The 21,266-nt window shown below is 38.6% G+C and overlaps 1 protein-coding gene across 1 annotated transcript in view; it reads left to right on the top strand.

Annotated features, from left to right (window-relative positions):
* Positions 1-2,562: 2,562 nt before the first annotated feature.
* si:dkey-191m6.4 (rho GTPase-activating protein 22) overlaps positions 2,563-21,266 on the top strand; it is a 27,761-nt gene continuing 9,057 nt past the window's right edge. The window contains exons 1-3 of the mRNA XM_027159026.2: positions 2,563-3,037; positions 6,694-6,887; positions 19,856-19,943. Of these exons, the coding sequence (XP_027014827.1) occupies positions 2,995-3,037; positions 6,694-6,887; positions 19,856-19,943 (325 nt within the window). The 5' untranslated portion in view covers positions 2,563-2,994. The remainder of the gene's footprint in view (positions 3,038-6,693; positions 6,888-19,855; positions 19,944-21,266) is intronic.

The raw sequence follows: 21,266 nt of genomic DNA, 5'->3' as shown, positions 1-21,266 counted from the left end.
CACTCCACTGTCAGCAAACCTGAGCATCTTGCGAGGGTGGCAAGGCAACAGTATACAAACATCACCATAAACTTTATGCACATGAACCCTCCAGATCTGCTACTCTGCCTAAAAAAATATCTATTCATAAAAAAGCTAGACTAAACAAATGTGTTTTCAGCCAGGAATTAAACACTGAAACACTGGAAGGCTGTTCCAGAACTGTGGGGCTTTGTAAGAAAAAGCTCTGCCCCCTGCTGCAGCCTTTACTACTTGAGGTACTACCAAATAGGCTGCATCTTTTGATTGAAGAATAAAAAATCAAAAAAACAAAAGATCACTTAGGTACTGTGGCACAAGACTATTCAGTGCTTTATAGATCAGTAGTATTTTTTGTTAGTATAAGATAAGAGTTCATATCTTCTGGTTCTAGTTAGCTGCTGGAGTCTAGACTAACTGGAGCTTGTTTATGATCTTTCAAGAGCATCCAGACAGTAAAGCATTACAATAATACAACCGAGAGGTAACACAATCATGAACTAGTGTTTCTGCATCATGTTATGACATCATATTTCTAATATTAGCTATATTTCTGAGATGAAAGAAGGCTACCCTAATTATATTATCTGTTAGCTTCAAATGAGACTGGAATCAATAATCACACCAAGGTATTTTACTGCTGCACATGATGAAACAGAAATACCATCAAAAGTTACTCTGTAATCAGTAAGCTAACTTCTGATTGCATGTGGTCATAGTAAAAGCACTTCTGTCTTGTCAGAGTTAAACAGTAGGAAGTTAGTAAGCATCCACTGTCTAATGTCCTTCAGACTTTAATTTTTATAAGCTGGTGTGCCTCATCTGACTTAGCTGAAACATATGCCCGCATGTCATCAGCATAATAGTGGAAGCTAATACCATATTTACAAATAATTGCAAGGGGTATTATATATAAGGAGAAAAGTACTGGTCCAAAAACAGAACCTTGTGGAATACCGAACATAACCTTAGTATGTTTTGAGTAGTCACCATTTTGATCCATGAACTGATAGCGCTCAGTCAAATAAGAATTGAGCCAGGAGAGGGCTGTCACTTTAACACCAACAACATGTTCTAGCCTGTCAAGTAAAATGGCATGGTCTATGGTATAAAAAGCTGCTTATCAAGTAATACCAGCAAGGAGACACAACCCTGATCAGAGGTCAGTAACAGGTAATTTACCACTTTAACCAGTTTTATCTCTGTGCTATGATAAACCCGGACTGATATATTTCATGAACGTTATACCTATGCAGGTATGATTATAAAGGAGAGGCTTGATATTGACCTATAGTTGGACAGCTGACAGGGATCAAGGTCAGGTTTTTTAATCAGCGGTTTTGGTAACTGCTAGTTTAAAAGATTTAGGCACAATCGAGTGCTAAGAGAAGAATATATTATTTTTAGAAGAGGGTTGGTAGCCACTGATAATATCTGTTTAAAGAAATATGTACAGGAGGTAAGTGATCCAGTATTTAGGTTGATAATTTTGAGGATAAATGAATTTAATCAGTCTCTGGATTAAATGTTATTTATGTTATGTTATTTACAGCACTATCTATCAAATTTCTCAGTTTTAAATTAATAATCTGAATTTTCCACCTGATGTTCATAATTTTTCCATTGATATAACTAAGGAAGTCATTGCTTCTCCATATTGATGATTTCTACAGTGGTTTTACTCCTAGTTAATTTTGCGGCAGTATTAAGTAGAAAATTTTGATTGTCTTTGTTATCTTCAGTTAGGGTTGAGAGATACACTGATCTAGCAGCACTACAATATTTTATGTAACTCAGAAGGCTTTCCTTCCAAGCTAAATGAAATATGCTGTATTGGACTAGAACAATAGGTGGTGTAAGAACTGGTTTGTTGTACACATGGGCTACACAGCTTTAATAGTGTGATGTTGGCATTCAGTAGCCACATCCAATCTTTCTAGGTTACCATGGTAACTAGTTACTACCTGTGGCTATGTCCAGAACTGTAATGTATCATAATAAATAAATAATACAGCATTGTGGTATGACATCTTTTCTTACCTCAAAGTGGTTTGACATAATATAGTAAATATAAATTATTACATGATTGTTGCTGCAAATTATTCATGATAGTGTTTGGTATAATTAGAATTTTACTCTAAAATTGTGGATTATTATATGGAGGAAAACATGGTAGCTGACAAGATTGGGAGTGCTGAAGGAACCATGATTGCTCTCTCATTTCAATGCCTCCTTCCCCCATGCGGCCTATAAGAGGAGCAGCTGTTCTCCATAAGGTTGATTCATTTGCACCAGCAGAGCAAGGGCTATTATGCTACCACCCTAGAGGTGGTCGTCTGATGTGTTTAGGAATTATATATTTTAAAAAAAGAAGCTGTAGAAGGTGACAGTTGTTTCTAGCAGTCTTAACCTCTGTGATGTAAACTAGCAGATTTATTGAGGGAGAAAAAAAAATAAAGGTGAAAGAATACGTGGAGATTTGATAAGAAAAGGAGACAAGAGATTAATAAATAAGAGAAAAAAGGGAGGAACAAGAGGAGATCCCTAGAGAGCAAAGCAAACCAAGCTAAGCTCACATGCCTGTGGCCAATTAAACGTCAAGCCTATTGTCATAATACCATGCACACACGCACACACACACACACACACACACAGAGAATGGTCAGTGAGAGAAGCTGGATGGATAATACACAGAAGGGTGGGTGTAGAGTACTTATGAGGGTGTGTGTAAGCGTGCGTGTAAGCGTGTGTGAGGGATCCCTCCCCCGACTTACTATGAGGTCAGCAGGAAAACGACAGTGTTGCGAGAGAAGACGGAAAACCGGTTGAAAGAGAAGAGGGAGCTGCGCAGAGCAGGAAGAGGAGGAGAGGAGGAAAGAGAGTGATAGAGAGAGAGAGAGAGAGAGAGGGTGAGGGAGAGAGAGGGAGAGAGAACTGGAGTAATAATATGCTGAGCAGGGATTGAGGACTGCAGTGATGACGACTATGCTCAGTCCTAAAATCAAGCAAACCAGGAGAGGTATGCTTCCTTTTCTCATTCATTACACACACACACACACACACACACACACACAATTCACTCTCATCTCTCTGCATCTCTAGTCCAGCCTTCATCACTGAATCTCTCTGAGCTGGACAGCTTTTGAAAAAAATCCTGCTCTCTTCTGCTCAGATCATGTTGCTTTGATGAATCTGTACTGATGTGATTGTTATTTGACACTGGATTAATGTTGTGATGACATTATATTCATGCTCTCATGCATGCATGTTCTCATTTCAGAATACTGCTTATTTAATGCTGATTAATATGCGCTCTGTGTCATGAAATGATATGGAAAGGTCAAATCTGTACTTCAGTACTTCAGACTGATATGAGATGTAATATGTTACACAATGGTATAGCAATAACCTATGATGATTAAATGCAAGCTTAATATCTATACACACACACTTAAACAACACTGCTAGAAATGATCAACACTCGCATTGTTAAAGTTGAAATAATAATATAATAATGTCCAAAGAATCTAAGAAGAATCTAAGGAACCATGAAGAATCTGCTCACCTCATTTGTTTCATTGTGTGGAGGCTGACCATTAATACATAGTAACATCGGTAACACGGTAACATCTCTCAGCACCTGGGCAAATCCCTCCTTTTTACACACACATACACACACACACACGTCTATGTTCATTAACAATCAGCAACACAATTTCTGCTAAATGTACCAGAAGAACATGCAACGGAATTGATCAGTATATGAAATTTATATAGAGGCTAAAACAAAAGTACAAAACCCATATTTGCAACGATATACAGTAGTGTAATTTATCACCAGAAATTATTCTAAATATAAAATGTTCTGTACAAATACTGTTGTTTAAATGGAGGAATAGTTATAATATTTAAATATTTGACTCCAGATAGAATCAGACATAATGATTAATATTAAAGCGCTAAAATTTTCCAGAAGAAAGCATGTCAACCTTCCATACCAGAGTAAATCCACAGCAACAGTATTGTTGATGATTTCTTAGATCTGCTACAAAAATGACAAAAAAAGACAAAAATACTAAGATAAGGTTAAAGATAATGCTCTAATTAATATTAACTAAAGAGGAGTATTTGTGAGAGGATTTTAATTCTGAATGTGCTGCTGCATGCTAAATGGGATTTACAAACCACATCCTAGAAACACCCATGACAGACTGGGAAGGAATGAATCATCACACCAAGAAGTCTCCAAAGCGAAAATACTACTCCATAGTGAAAATAGTAGCTTTACATGAAAAGGGCTACATTTACCTTTACCACAGTGCAAACAGCCCTGCTACATATTTACAGCCAAGACAGAACAAGAGAAACATATTACCTAAAAATACAGAGCAATCTGCCGATCTGTATTGTCAGTAATGGTACAAGACATATCTCTCTCTCTGTATATATACACACAGCAGGCCACAGGCTCGATTTATATATATATATAAAATTTAACCCAACTGATATGCAAGCCAAACTGTTTAAAGAGCACTAAGCACATTCACTAAGTGAAGAGAAGAGCAGGCCACACTACAGTACTTTTTATGACAACAAACAATCAAATTATGGCTAGCAACGCATCTGCTTTATTTTTTATTTTCCCAGATGAGACTATTGTAATTGTCTGTTTTCTTCAAACTGTGCACAAAACAGTAGAAACATGACATAGAAATATCAACACATAATATGTTAACAAGTCTTTATTTCCCCAGACAGTTTCTTTTTAAATGCTCTCAATACATGCTGAAGTGCAATCCTGGTGCAATATCCAGGTCTCTATTAAAGATAGGTTCCCGATTCACATGAAGTAACTGGTCAAATAAAAGGGAGGGGAAAAAAAAAAGATTTTCTTTTAGAAAGCAGCACATGCATTGATCGAGTGTCTAAAGCCCGGAGGCAACAGGCACAATGTGTGCAGGATTGATTTTCATAAATTATACATGATGAGTCTGTCCTCAGAGCCCCTGGAGTTCAGGCAAGTGCAGACTTTCAATGTTCATAACTGCAACAATTCAGTTCTCATTTTCTCCATGAACTCCATCATATCTAAATATGTCTCATTTAATGACTTATTCTGTGGTGAGTTCTTATAACAAATAGAGTGGTGATGATATACCTTATCAGCCTGACAGTATATCATACATATAATCTGAAATTGTTTTAACCTTACCATTATTTTATACTGATATTGACAGCCGTACAACAGTTTCTTAGTCTTAGATCTACTTCATTTCAAAATATTCCAACAGATTTATAACCAACAATAATGGACTCTTTTGTTGAGCATTTTGCTGACTTGTATTTTTACTGGACATTTATCAAACCTTTTAGACCACTGACATTAAAAAAAGAAACCTATTTGTGTTGGAATTAAATGAAGGCAGCAGGTATGCAGAGACAGTACATGGAAATCTAATCTCGTCCAACATAAGTGGACCATATACAGCACCATTAGACCTGCTCTACAGTTTTAGTGACACCCTTGAGGCATCATTAGGGTTGAAAGGCATCAAACACAGTAAATACACAGACATTTTGGACAGACACTATAAAACACTTAAGGACTAATAGACACAGACAACACAGTTTGGTCTCAAAATTGTTACCTGTGAGAGATAATGAATTTATAGGATGTATTGGTTTAAGATCAGATTGCTAGCCATTGTAGCCTTTCCTTATGATCCCATTCATAAGAAATCTAACCAAGCCATCCTTTCTTTCCTTCAAATTTATATAAACTGTCAAGAGTGGGGTCGGGTTGTTGTGTCATAGCTAAAGAAATCTGCCTGTAATCTAAAACCAGCAAGGTATTAGATATGAATATATATTCTACACTTATATCTCAAAAATATCTTGTTTATTTGCCAAAGTAGATTCAAAAGATGATGCAATTAACCTTCAAGTTCGGTTTATAATTTATCAGCAGTTATACCGGTCCCATCTGTTAGGATTTTAAAGCATTATTTATACCCAGCATATGCTATTATTTATATTCATTTTTTATACACAGCATATGCTATTCTACAGCAGAAGAAATTACTGTAACATTAAAACCACTGACTACACTATCTTATTACAGAGGCACACGTCAAAGAGTGAGATATACTAGACAGCAAGTGAACAGTCACTTCTCAATGTTGAGTTGGAAGCAAGAAAAATGGGTAATTGTAAGGATCTGAATTGACCTGACCAGGGCCAAATTGTGACCTCTAGACAACTGGGTCAGAGCATATCCACAACAGCAGGTCGTTTGTTGTGTCCTATGCTGTGGTTGGCACCTATGCAGGGAAGGACACACTGTGAGTGGTACGTGACAGGGTCATTAGTACCGGAGGTTCATTGATGTACGTTGAAAGTTATGGCTAGCCCATCTGGTCCGATCCTACAGAACAACTACTGTAACACAAACTGCTGAAAAATTCAATGCTGTCTATGATAGAAATGTGTCTACATCTGTCAGTGGTTTTGATGTTATGACTGACCCGTGTATATTAAGGCAAATAAGGAAAAGAAACTCCCTTTATATCCCAAGGACATGTATGCAGATGGGAGAATAAATAAATAAAACATTGACATTTAAAAATGACCTATAATGCTTATTTGTGATTGGATGTCTGCTGTATTTTCATACAGCCAGATCAAAAAGCATGGTGATGGGTGAGGTGAGCCATGGCTCGGCAGGTTCTCCAGGCCTCCATGAGGGAGTGCTGAAGGCAGGCTGGCTCAAGAAGCAGAGAAGCATCATGAAGAACTGGCAGCTGAGATGGTTCGTTCTGCGCTCTGATTATCTCTATTTCTACAAGGATGAAGAGGAAACAAAGCCTCAGGTAAAAAACTAATAAAAACATTTATGATTTACAGCTGGTTGCTGAATTGCATGACTTTAGTCCAGGATGTTTGATAGTTCAATAGAAAATTTATTATTCAATAATGTTCTGTTTATCAACTTGAATTTTAATATGGTGCATGTTCCTTTGTTGCCCCAAAAAACCTGCAGGCATTTTTCACTGTGATTTACACGTAGAACAGCGAAAATCTGACCTGCATGATGTGAGCAGAAAAAGCCAAAGAAAAAATGTAAAATTTTGATGCTAAAATTATAACTTGGTGGGAAAAAAATGAAAATATTATCTCAAACCTTGACCCCTACCCAAAGATTCTGTAGGCCTATTGAAGAGTTTGAACATTTTATTATGTCAGTAACATATGTGTAAGGCAAGTGGCTCAAGATCTAAGAAATGTTCCTTTCATTATTTAGCATTCTAGTAGCAAGTGTTGTGGTGGCATGATTTGGCCTGCCAAAAAGAAGTTAAGCCTGGTTTGAACTTGATGCCTTACTTTGTATGTGCATGCAGCAACAACATTTGTGTGTTTGTTCTCTCTGTGTATCTTATTAACAACTGGAAGATATCTGACATTCACTAGATCTAAAACATTCTGCAAGTCAAACTTTAATATGTGTAGCATTACTAAACAGTATATCTGGAGTTTAGTTTTAGGTGTGGTCCATGATTATATTTTCCACAAGACATGCTGAGAAATTTAATGTCTAGCCAATGAAATATTAGCTAGCTAATCAACAGTATATCGATTGGAGTTATAGATTCTATGCAGCAGGTCTTTCTGGCTTTATGGCAGATGAAAATATCCATGTTCTTTACTTTGTACCTGCATTAAATTTTACAAAGAAGAATATTCATTTTAAATGGAATCTTAGCCACAAAATGGATACAGATCTCCTTGTTGATTAGTGGGACCTGCTGCACTAGTGTGGACAAATTTCCTGTACAGCCTTGCCACATGTTGTGTGTCCCATGTCCATATTCCCAGGCAATTCTTAAACAGCAGATAGGAATTGATACAGAATTTGGTATGTATAACATGCCCACAGTGGCCAACAGAGCTATAGGTGAGGTCATGATGAGCTCTGCCATCTCAGTTTCATCTCAGTTGTAATAAGCAGATGGATGAGATAATGACCAGGGGGCTTTAGTGGTTAGCGTGTTTGCCCTGCACCTCCAGTGGTTGGGGTTTTGATTCCTGCCTTTGCCCATTGTGCAGTTTTTTTGTTCTCCCCATGCTATGGGGGTTTCCTCTAGGTACTCTGGTTTTCCCCAGTCCAAATGGATCCAGATGGATGGATAAATTGGGCTGTGTTATTCAGACCTGCCAACCTTGGAAAAATATTTTGAGTAGCAACTTACTGCAGCGACGCGGCTTGAGGTCAGGCACATTTTGCTGGTCAGTGTTGATTAAGTTCACAGGCTCACTCATCACAACTTTTTACTATATTTTTCCTATATAAATACTGGCAAATAAAGTAAAACTTGATCTGTGCCTAAAACTTAAACTTGAGGCACAACACCGGTCAAGAACTTCTGAGAGGCATATACTCGCTTCTTTTTAGATTTGCTTCCCTCTCCCTCACTGTCAGTATCCTCATCTGACATCATGTGTATTACTAACTGCAAGGCACACACAAAACACACACATCATCATTCTCATGTTTTTCATAATAAGTTTCCACGCGCATTTGTGTGAAAACACTTTGTACATTATTAATATGTTTTAAGGCACAAATGGCATGTAAGAAGATTTGCATTTTACAGTACTGATGTACAAAATGTACAATAACAATACTTTAGAAAAAAATTTAGCTGCTACTAAAATAAAGAGTGTAACGTTATGTGCATGATCGTTTGTGTATAATATCTGCATACTATTTTAACAACTCTTTATGTATTGCCATAAATTAGAACTAATGAACTAAACAGTAACTTCATATCTGACAACACATACATGTGTTAATTTCTCAGCAATAATGCAAGTCTCACTTAAGTAAAGTTGGCCTCATATTCACAGATTCGATTTTCCCGAGTCAATAGCTCCTCATTTATATCTTAGTAATGTAGAGAGGCAGCTACAATGCAGCTACAACCTAATTTTCCTCAATATCAGCTTTCCTCCACGTTGGAAAAAATACATAATTCTCTATGTGCGAATACCGAAGAGACAGATTCCAAGGGACCGTCTGCAAAGTGCAAACCCTGAAAAGCGAATACAAAAAACAGTCAATAACTTTACTGTACTACACTGTACTGTCACCAAATTCAGATCACACATCACTGATGTCCTAATTGATATACAAAAACACTTATTTTGGGGAAATGTCTTAATGTTGATTCTTTTATGATTTTTCATCATTTTAAAAAATCAATAGCTTTACTGTAATATACTACTGTACTGTCATCAAACTCAGATCACACATCACTGATGTCCTAATACATATACTAAAACACTTATTTGTGTTAATAAGTGTTTTAGTATATGTATTAGGACATCAGTGATGTGTGATCTGAGTTTGGTCACAGTACACTGTAGTACAGTAAAGCTATTGATTTTTTAAAATTATGAAAAATCATAAAAAAATCAACAAAAAGACATTTCCCCAAAATAAGTGTTGTAGTATAACTATCAGGACATAAGTGTTGTGTGTTATAAGTTTGGTGACCTTACAGTGTAGTACAGTAAAGTTATTGACTGTTTTTATAGTATTCGCTTTTCGGGTTTTGCACTTTGCAGACGGTCTTTGCAGACTTGTGTATTTTGTCCACCGCAGAGGAAAGCCGATTTTGAGAAAAATTTGGTTGTAGCTGCCTCTCTATATTACTACGATAAAAATGAGGTGTTATTTGTGTAGTAACACCCTTTAGTTCAGGAGCTATTGACTCGGGAAACTTGAATCTGTGAATATGAGGCCAACTTTACTTAAGTGCAAGACTCTAGACTTCACTATGGTTTTGATTGGCTGATCATATAATAATACCTCCCTCATCATTTCTACTTTCTGCTTCTATTTCCCCGCTTTTCACAAAAAAATCTGACGTCCATCAGATGTGATCTACAGGAGCCAGTAACAATCCAGTCAGAATACGATTGATATTTAAAAAATTACATTACTTTCGTCATGTTATAGCATGACTGCGTGCTATAAAAGGGATACACGGACGCTCGCGGATATTGATTTCTGCGTGCTCGCGCCAGTTTGTCTTTTCCGTTAAAGTACGACGGCAATGCGTTTACAGGCATGACTTTCCTATATAAATACTGGCAAATAAAGTAAAACTTGATCTGTGCGTAAAACTTAAACTTGAGTCACAACACCGGACACTTGGCACATGCCCCAGTAAAGGAGTCTATAACGACGCTTGTGGTTCGGCAGGCTTATTAAAATGGATGAAATTCACAATTCTGGCCATTTACCTTTGAAACATTAAGTCCTAACTTGTAAAAAACAGTCACTGTAAGAAGAATTGAAGACGGACAGAGACAGATGAAAACCACATTTGTTTTTGACTGCTCTCCGCTTGTAGCGTTGAAGAGTTTTAAACTGGCGCTATGATTGGTCGAATTATTATTTCCCCAGGTTGCTGCCCAATGCGGTTACACCCATAGGCGCATTGCCTGGTGCGCAAATGCACAGACAGTTGTACTCAAAGGCATCAACGGTTTTTTACAATGCGTATTTTGAACTCTAATGTCTAAATGCGTATCTGCTACACAAAATGCGTAAAGGTTGGCAGGTCTGGTTATTATACCCAACCAGTGTATACACTTGTGACTCAAGTTTCTTAGAATATGTGGCACAGAAAATGAATGGATGCATGAGATGATGGATGGATGGATAGATGGAAAAATGGATAGATGGGGCTGAGAGGCATACAAATGACTGAGTAAAACATGTGACTCATCTACTGTAGTGCTAGACTGACAAAGCCCAACCTTCTAAGTTTACTGGATTTATTTAATGGTAAACATTATCAAGTGGCTTCTTGAAAACAATGCTGTGGCTGTGTGACCGGTCTTGACCTTGTGTGTGACCGGTCTTGACCTTCCCTCTGCGGTGTGTTGCCAAATGAAAGAGACCGGACAACAAAGATTCCTCAGGCCACTTTAAAATGAAAAATATAAACACTCTAACAAAACTTACTTTTTAATATACAATCTGTATTCATGTTTCAAACTGCATTTTTAACACAAAAATACATGTTAATCACAAGAAACAAACTCATATTAAACCTTTTAGCGAGAGCGGGAGCTGAACTCACCTCTCCTCCGCTGCACTTACCGGGAACTGAAGGAGAGCAACATTGTTCTAAAAGGGGCCACGTACCATATTTAATAATTACAACACCCAATAAATAAAAAGAACATTAACTACAGAAACATAACATCTCTGAAGAAATGAATGTTAAAAGAATAATTTCCAGAGTATAAAATTATTAATAACAAAGGGAGAGATTTTGAGTGATACTAATATATTTATAACACCTGTTACATCTCGACTGACTTTGAATTTGGGGATAAGTAGATCAGCCTGCTGGAGCACCTTTATAAGGAGAAAATTAACTGGAATTAGCTGGACCTGAATCTTTTTAATGGTAGTATCCAGTAGCTCTAGTCACATACAGGATCATGCTTTTTGGAATCTAGGCTGTAATCTATGTTGAAAGGAGGTATGATAGCACCATAGAATGTTTAGTTGAAGAGCTCTGTTGTGTCATAAGATGGTTCCCAGAAGAAATGCTTTGGAGAATGTTCTTGTGTACTATCTAAACAAAAGCTATCAGCATTTTGCCTCAGGTAGCAAGTTTGACTGAACTTAATTCAATTCAATTTAATTCAATTCAAATATATTTGTATAAAGCTTTAAACAAAGGGCATTGTCTCAAAGCAGCTTTACAGAACATAAGAAACACAGAACAAGAAATGTAATACTAGAACGGTCCATTTCCTAAAGAAAATGTGAATGTGCTTGCACGTGGCAAGTTCCCCTCATCGTGCTGAGTGTTTTGATATGTCACATGTCCATGTTGTGCTAAATTTTTGATTTCGCTTATTTTGGGGGCGGGGCTACACGTGACGTCAGTTCCCCTCATCGTGCTGAGTGTTTTATGTTGTGTAACTGAGATATGGCTTCTTTATATTGCAATATGGTTCGTAAGATGCACTACATGGTTGCTAGGGTATGGCTGCACAGTTACTATGGTTATATTTGCAGACTAGTTTCTCACCTGCAACAAAAGAGCACACCTGAAAATCCATTTATCTTTTCCTGAAACAAGCGCCATGAAGATCTTGAACTAAAGCATCAATCAGTGATTTTACTGGGAAAAAATGTAATCACATTACAATAAGGATCATTAGTTCAAATCTAATGTATTAACTAACATTTACTAACCATGAGCAATAAATTATTGTATGTAGTAATCTTTGTTAAAATAAAGTTTATTCTTTGTTCATGTTATTTCACAGTATATTAACTAATGTTAACACGGTGTTAATAATGTATTAGTAAATGTTGAAATTAACATGAACACAATGAATAAATGCTGTAGAAGTGCAGTTCATCATTAGTTCATGTTAAGTAATGTGGTAACTAATGTCAACTAATGAACCTTTATTATAAAGTTTTAGAAAAAATAAAAACTGTCCAAGGGTGGATTCGAACCCAGAATCTCTGCATGATAAACAGATTCGCTATCCACTAGGCCATCCAGGAACACGAGAAAGCCTTTGCGGTTTTAATGTATTAATTCACTAATGTGATATACGTGTCATATCATGTCAAAAAATAATTATGTAATGTGAGGAGACAAAGAAAAAATACGCTTAATTTTAATTAATGGGTGGCTCTTAAAAGAGCCGTTGCTGTTCTTAAAAGGACATTAGTTTAACTCGCCGTAAAGTGGCCACTAGGGGATGACCCAGAAACAAGCTTCAATTCAACTTTAAAGCATCAAATCCTCCAAAAACACAAAAAAACCTATTTACCTAGTAAAGTTTATACTCTCAATATTTTTTAAGCCCACACACAAAGCACAATATGATTCACAGCCTTCATACAATTAGAAAAAAATTTGACAAAACTGACCTAGGTGGCGCTAGACCGGTTTTTCCCTTACCTTTAGACGCGTCTCTTTCCTCACTGGGGTAATATATTCCAACACAAATAATCCACAAAAATCCACACAGGTCGAAGGAATTGAAATCTGTAAGCCTTTTAATCCAAAACGCTCTGGTCGTGCCGCAAATATTCCGTTAGTGTTCTGAAAACTGGAAACAGAAGTGCGCCATCATCTCGTTTTGCCGCTCTAACTCCTAATTGGGATATTCAAAAATTCAAAGTCTACGTCATATTTATAGCCCAGGTCCTAACGAATCAAATAAGCCCCATTTGAGCCAATCGGTGCTTGTATGGCAGAGATAGACGGCTGAGAAGCCAATGGTGGCATGACCTAATTTTTGGGAACCCGCCTTTGACTGACAATTACTCCTTCCAATAGCAATGAAATGGGCTGGGACCTATACAGCTGTTTAGCCAATAAGCAGACGATTCCAACGGTATATGACATGCCTTATCTTCTTTGACTGTGTCTGCGTGAACTGGATGCGCAGAAGAATTCTTGCGTAATCCCTGACCTTTTGTCCCTCTCACAGCTCAGGGTGTCAAGTTACAGGCTTTTTTTCATACCAGAGTGATAGAGAAATAGTCTAGGCTTGTTTATGGCTTGTCAGACTGAGCCTGCAGCCTTTTATTTCAAAGTTATATAGTAAACAAGTACACAAAAACGCTGCACCAGACGACCATGGCCGTAGAAAAATATTTTTATTGAAGCCATTTTTGGGTCTTTTGACTTGAATTTTTTTCTGGTGAAAGCCAAGACATGTGGCTATGACTCTCAGTTGTTATTTGGTCCCTAACATGTTCCAGAAAAATAAGATTAATCAGTTTATCAGGTAAACAACCCAGGCGGAAATGAAAACCTGCATTCAAACCCCTGTAACTTTGTGCCAGGAAGGCCTAGGATCAATCTGAAACCGGTTTCTGAAACGAGAGAATCTCTTCTTTCAAATGAGACAGGCTCTCCCCTGTGTGTCAAAGTATGTGGGAGCTGTACCACTTTTTGTTGGGTAGGTCATGTAGGCGAAAAAGCTGCAAAAGGGGGGCAATGCTTAAAGGGGTTAATCCAAAATGCGTTTCTGACCGAAACACACAACAGTTCACTTCCGTCCTTTGTTTTCGGCTCTTACTTGTCCTAGGAGGCCTAAAAAACTACACTGAGCCATCAGATTTGTAGTCCAGGGCCTAACGAATCAAACGAAAATCATGAAAATTGGGGGCGATCCCACGATATATATATATATATATATATATATATATATATATATATATATATATATATATATATATATATATATATGAAATGAAACTGAAGCTCACTGTGAAATATAGCAACAAGCTTTAAAGACCTTTACACAGATTCACTGCCCTCTTTTGGATGTTAGCACATCTACAGATATATTCCCCATTCAAGTCTATGGGGAAAAAACACCCCTTTGAGCTTCCATACTGGGAATTCTGGAATTCTGATCACTTATAAAATCCATAGCACACCTCTCCTCAATGAGCCGGTCGATTTGACACCTCATTTATGGGTCTAGGACAAAAGCTGCGGGACAAGTTACGGGCCGAAAAAGTGTCCGGAAGAAGAAGAAGCAGAATAATAATAATAAGTATGCAAGAGAATAAGAATGTGCTTTGCAAGCACATTAATAATAATAAGTATGCAAGAGAATAAGAATGTGCTTTGCAAGCACATTAATAATAATAATAATAATAATAATAATAATAATAATAATAATAATAATAATAATAATAATAAGTATGCAAGAGAATAAGAATGTGCTTTGCAAGCACATTAATAATAATCAATCAATCAATCAATCAATTTGTCTCCTGCGATGGGTAGGGGGGTGTCCCATCCCTGTGCGTTGAGCCGACCAGATGAACTAGTTGTTTCCAGCACTGACGGTCTTGTGCCAGCTGCTCTGCATCCTCTATAGCAACTCCTTGTTGTTGAAGGTCGCCCGCAAGAACGTCAAGCCATCGGGTGCGGGGTTTACCTCGTGGTCATCTCCAGCCTGCAGCCCTCGGATCAAACTGGAGAATAGCTCTCGTCGGATTGTCAGAAGGGAGACGGAGGACATGGCCAAGCCAGCGGGTGCGACGTTGTGCGGCCAGGGAGGATGCTCTGGGCTGCCACGTGCGGGCTCTAAGCATTTGATTGGAAACCCGCTGGGGCCACCTGATGTTCTCAATGGTTCTGAGAGCCCTGCTATCAAAGCCATCTAATCTTGCAGCCAGTGTCTTGTTTAAGGGCCAAGTCTCCGAGCCATATAGCAGGATGGAGAGTACTGCCGAGTTGTAAATCCGGAGCTTCGTCTTGCGTGAAATATTCTGGTGCCACCAGAGTGGTTTCCAGAGAGACTGCAGAGCTGACGCAGCCAGGGCTCTTCTGCGGGTAATCTCTGGTTTTATGTCCCCATTGTCTGTCACTATGGATCCCAGATACACAAAATTCTTGACAAGTTCCACAAAGTCATTGCCAAGCCACAGGGAAGGTGGATGTGGTCTGTCACCGACATACATAAACTTCTCCGCCTCTTCACTGTATATGGCCAGAGCATCTCTCAGCTGGCTGTAGGACGTGCTGAGCAGGATGGTGTCATCAGCATACTCCAGGTCAGTCAGGTGGTAGCTGCCGAAGGACACACCAGGGACCCGCTCACAAACCCTGGACATCAGATGGTCAATGATGCAATTGAAGAGGTCAGGTGCAGCCACGCAGCCCTGGCGAACGCCACTGGAGATGGGAAACCAGTCTGAGTCTCTGCCGTTGATGCGGACACAGCTCTGAGCGTTGCTATAAAGCAGCTTGAACAGGGCAACGATCTTGGGTGGTACTCCAAGGGTGTGTAGGATACTCCACAGTGAGGTGTAGCAGACGGTATCGAAGGCAGACTTCAGATCTATGAATCCGATGTAAAGATGACGATCTTTACGGAATTCATAGGTTTTCTCTATCAGCAAGCGAACGGTGGAGATTTGGTCTATTGTAGAGCGATTAGGCATGAAGCCGGCCTGCTGGGGACGGCGGCTGCTTCTAATGGCTGGGAGAGCACGAGTAAGCAAGATCCTGGTAAAGAGCTTGCCGGGGATGGAGAGAAGGTTAATGCCTCTGTGGTTGCCGCAGACTAGCCTGTCGCCCTTACGTTTCCAGAAGGGCAAGATGACTCCTCTGGTCCAGTCGCTGGGGAACCTCTCTGTCTCCCACATCTCATTGAATATGCGAGTAAGCCACTCGACAATGCTTTCACCACCTGACTTTAGCATCTCTGCGGTAATTGCACATATGCCAGGGGCTTTCCTGTTGTTAAGTTTCCCCAGGGCAGCTCGCACTTCCTCAGGTGTGACAGGGCTTGTACTGCAGGCAACAATAGGGGCTGCAGTATTAGCGGCCAATGAGATGGTGGGATCGGCCGGGGAGGTGCCATGCTGCAGAAGGAGGCTGAAGTGCTCTTTCCAGCGTTCGAGGCAGTTTGCTTCAGTTGCTATAAGATTGCCATCAGAATCTTTCACCAGGGCTGTCTTAATGCGGGGGCCATTACGGGCTTGGCGCAGCAGACTGAAAACATGGCTCATGTTGTTATTATTGGCCGCGGACTCTAGGTGTTTAGCTTCTGCTTGCCAGAACTTCTCTCTATCCTCGGCTATAGCCACATTGCGTTGGCGGTTCAGTCGCCGATACTCTGTCAGGTCACCTCGGAGACGGGCCTCACGTCGCCAGTCGATGATGTTAAGTGTCCTCTCCAATATCCAGGGCTTTTTCGGGGGAGGTCGAAAGTGTCCGAAGAAATTGTGAGCTGACTGGATGATACTTTCCTTGAAGGTCTGCTAGTCGTTCACCTTGTCTTTAGCCAGGTTATAAAAGGTGCGGTGGATGGCGCAACTGAAGTCTGTGGCAATGTTTGGATCACTGAGTAGGGAGGAGTCCAGGCGAGGCAGAGTCTTGGTGTGCTGGTTGGCTCGCAGCTTTAACTTGAGATGGGCCACCAGCAGGCGATGGTCTGTGTTGCCAAGCTCTGCTCCTCGGTACACACGGCAGTTGGTGACAATCGACTTCCAGCGTCGAGAGATGAGGATATGGTCCAGTGCTTTCCTGGTTCTGCCATCTGGGCTGTACCATGTCCAGTAACGGATAAACTTCCTGGGGAACCAGGTATCAGCAACACAGAGGTTATTATGGTGGCAGAGAAGAAGAAGGCGGTGAAGAAGTGCCGACAGGTTTGCCTGTGGACCAATCACTGATGGACAAAGTGGCGTTGGTATCGGTTAGGATGATGGTGATGTCATGTGGTGAGGCTAGGCCAACAGCCTGGTGGAGTTGGTCAAAGAAAGCATCCTTTGCATCCTCATAAGCAACATCGGTGGGAGCATAAGCGACGATTACTGTCATCTTGCCATGTTGGTGGAGAAAGCGGGCCGACAGTAATCTGTCGCTCAGGGGTGTCCAGCTGATTAAGGACTTGCGGAGGTCCTTTGAGATGGCAAGGGCCACACCATAAAGGCCTGTTTGTCTCTCGGGGCCACTCCAGAAGTAGCAATGGTCGCCTGCTGTTATTTCGCCATTGCCATGCCATCGAACTTCACAGAGCCTGGCCAAGGAGATGTTATAGCGGCAGAGCTCTCGGAACAGCAGGGTGGCAGCTCCAGGGCGAAGGAGTGTCTGGACATTCCATGTGGCGATTCGGGTTTTATGACGAAGTTTGATCCGTACTCGTTGGTCGGGGGCAGGCTCAGGTCCGTTACCATGTTGGGCAGTCCAGTTTCTTTCTCTGATCGGTTTCGTAACAAAAGAGGTTTCTCCTGGGTGGGTTGTTAGCCCTCCGCAGAATGGTCGGTTGGTGGGACTGCCACCTCACAGCGCACCGACATGCTGGGGTCTTATTATTATTATTATTATTATTATTATTATTATTATTATTATTATTATTATTATTATTATTATTATTATTATTATTATTATTGTTATTATTATTATTAATAATAACAATAATAATAATAATAATAATAATAATAATAATAAGTATGCAAGAGAATAAGAATGTGCTTTGCAAGCACATTAATAATAATAATAATAATAACAATAATAATAATAATAATAATAAGTATGCAAGAGTATAAGAATGTGCTTTGCAAGCACAATAATAATAATAATAATAATAATAATAATAATAATAATAATAATGCAAGAGAATAAGAATGTGCTTTGCAAGCACATTAATAAGTATGCAAGAGAATAAGAATGTGCTTTGCAAGCACATTAATTATACAAAGATTAATATAATCCAAAAATGAATATTAGACTTATATTTAAACATTTGTATGTATCCCAAATGAACAAGTCTGAGGTGACAGAGGCCGCTGTGGCAAAAAAAACTCCCTTAGATGGAAGAAAAAGAAACCTTGAGAGGAACCAGACTCAAAAGGAACCCCATTCTCATTTGGGTGACAGTAGAAGGTGTGATTATAAATATACAGTTCATCAATTGTGTATTGATTGGGGTTGTTTCCTCAAAGACCACATCTCCTCTTAGAGTTGGCATCTCCACTTAAACTTAGTCTCTTTGACAGCAATACTCAGTGATAAGAAAAGGACAGGGGTGAAGCCTGTTTCCAGTACACCACTCTCTGTTTCTAAGGTCTCTTTTCAAAATCCCACAGTTACTATCATGGTTGGTTTGGTGTAAGCATATATTCAAATAATGCTTAGCTTTTGTGTTACCAGTGTGATGAGTTGATGAGTTCCTATCCAAGTCCAAATTCCTTGAATTATAGCCAAAAAATATTCTCTGTAATGTACAAGTACAGCAATGACTTTTGGCATAATCTACTTATTATCCACTTTGTGGCTATTCACAATTTACACTACATACTGCCTGTAATCACTGGGATACATCCACCACACATTTAAATTGTGTGATTCTTCTCCCGACAGTGAATTGAACATGCTCATCAACATTTCCAGATGATTGACATTTTCATCAGAATACAAATACAGACATTAACAACTGTCAGGGTTCTTCATCTTAATCAATAACATTCTGTTTTCATTCTGCTTACTTGAAGTGTATGATAGACAGGTCTTTTCACCTGAGTCTATCAATAATCAACCAGCCACAAATGCTTCACTCACCAGGGTGTGTGCAAATGTCAAGCCAGGCTGCTTTCCTGTCTTTAATCAATAGAAAACCAAGTGGTTAGCTGAGCAGGCAAATTACATCCTGGGATAAAAGGATACATAAAATAAGCCATCTGGAAGGATATATTTTTTTATTTTCTCATAGTTGTAGCTTGGCTCTACTGTTAACTGCAAGGTAAGTTAGAATAACCACAGAGTAGCACGATCCTTTACCTTTAATACAACCGGCCATGCTTTAGAGAAATGTTACTTTTAAATGAGTGAATGTAAATGATCACAGAAAATAAATCAAATGTTTCCATTTAAAAGTCTAGAGGCAGCATGGTGCCATGACAGGTAGCACTACAACATTGAAGTTCCAGGGTCTCCAAAGATTTCTCATGATCTGTGGAGTTTCTCATGGTCTAACATTCTTAGTATTAATGTCTTGTACTGAGATTTTATCTGATGTTTATAGGAATGGATTTAGCAATTATTCTTTTCAGAAAGTAAATGCGTGGTGAGGTGCTGGTGCTAATTTTTCAATAAATCATAGTGAATAGATTAGACAATTGTTTAACCTGATCACTCAGACCATTAGCCTAGTCAAATTACATGAGATTGACATCATCAATAATGCTAATTTTGTGTGAAGGTAACATGTTAAATTTAAAACATCATTATTTTTTTAAACATATTTTTTTTTTCAGGGTTGCATCTCACTCAAAGGAAGCCAAGTGAATGAGCTTACACCTAATCCAGAGGAAGCAGGCCGATATCTGTTTGAGATTGTCCCAGGTAGGAAAATGAAATTACCTGTGTAATAAAAAAATCAATGGTCTGATACAATATCCAAAGTGACTTACAATGACTTGCTACTTTGCTAAGTAAAGTACTTGGTGAAAAGGTAGGTCTTTAGTCTTCATTTAAAGCTGTTGAATCTAGGAGAAGCTCGTCCAACCAGGGGACGTTTGTCCAGCCAATGGAAGCTTGTCCATCCACCTAGGTCCCAGGACAGAGAAGAGCCTTGATGCATGCCACCCCTGTACCCTGAGAGATTATGTGTCCAACTGAGTAGTACTACACATTTTAATGATGACTTTTTAATGGCTATTATGGATTAACAGATTTACTGCTTATCCCATGTACTGTAGTCATGTGGCACAGCCTGACATCCATCTGTTCTGAGATTTTGAGCAAGACAAACACATTGCCAGGTCCTTAGATTGACTCATATTACGAATTGTATATTACAAATATGTATGCTGTTAATACACACCTTGTAAACAACTTTTTTAATATATTTGTTGCATATTGATTAATTTCCTCTTTTGAATTAAAATTAAAAATGTTTGTGAAGGACCTTGGCCAGATGTGGTTGATTATTTAGAGGGAAAAAGATAATAATAGGAGTTAAACAGGGGGTGCTGGGCTCTTGAGATTACAAACACAATGAGTATTACAATCTATGTTTACAACATCTAAGAAAATGTTGTACCTTGTGTTTTTGTAGTGTGAAATGATATGCTATTAAATTTCAGTAATCTGAATGGAATACACCATGTAAGCCTCGAGGAATGATTAGTGTATTTTCATTCTCACGTCTAAGGAACAATGTCATTTGAAACTTAAGCACAGATGTTGCTAACAGTGCTAACCAACATGTCTTGACACTACTGGTTCTGCATCAAGTTTCTTTCTCTTCAATATACACATACAGTTGTGCTCAAAAGTTTGCATACCTTGGGAGAATTTGCAAGATGTGTACCATGTTTTAAAGAAAACAAAAGTGAGAAGGCAAAACAAATTAATTTGATTTCCAATAGGACTCAAGATAATATGAAAGACATAACAGAATGGCAAAATCATCAAACAAAACAAAACAAAAAAGAAAACAAGGAAATAATCTCTGTTTAGACGTTTGCATACCTTTAGTTCTTAAAATGTTCTTATAATTCAATATGTAAATGTTTTATATAGGTTGTTTAGGTGATTTCAGTTATCATTAGGTTTTAAAAGGAGTAAAAAAACTATAATTAATGACTTCATGTGATGACTATCCTTGAATAAGAAAAAAATATTTTCCATTATCAGTCATATTTTCCAAATAAATGACAATGT

Source organism: Tachysurus fulvidraco, chromosome 8, assembly GCF_022655615.1.
Source record: "Tachysurus fulvidraco isolate hzauxx_2018 chromosome 8, HZAU_PFXX_2.0, whole genome shotgun sequence".
In the NCBI taxonomy this organism is placed as follows: Eukaryota; Metazoa; Chordata; class Actinopteri; order Siluriformes; family Bagridae; genus Tachysurus; species Tachysurus fulvidraco.
Note: the sequence above shows the minus strand (reverse complement) of the source record. Positions and strands in the feature narration are given on the sequence as shown.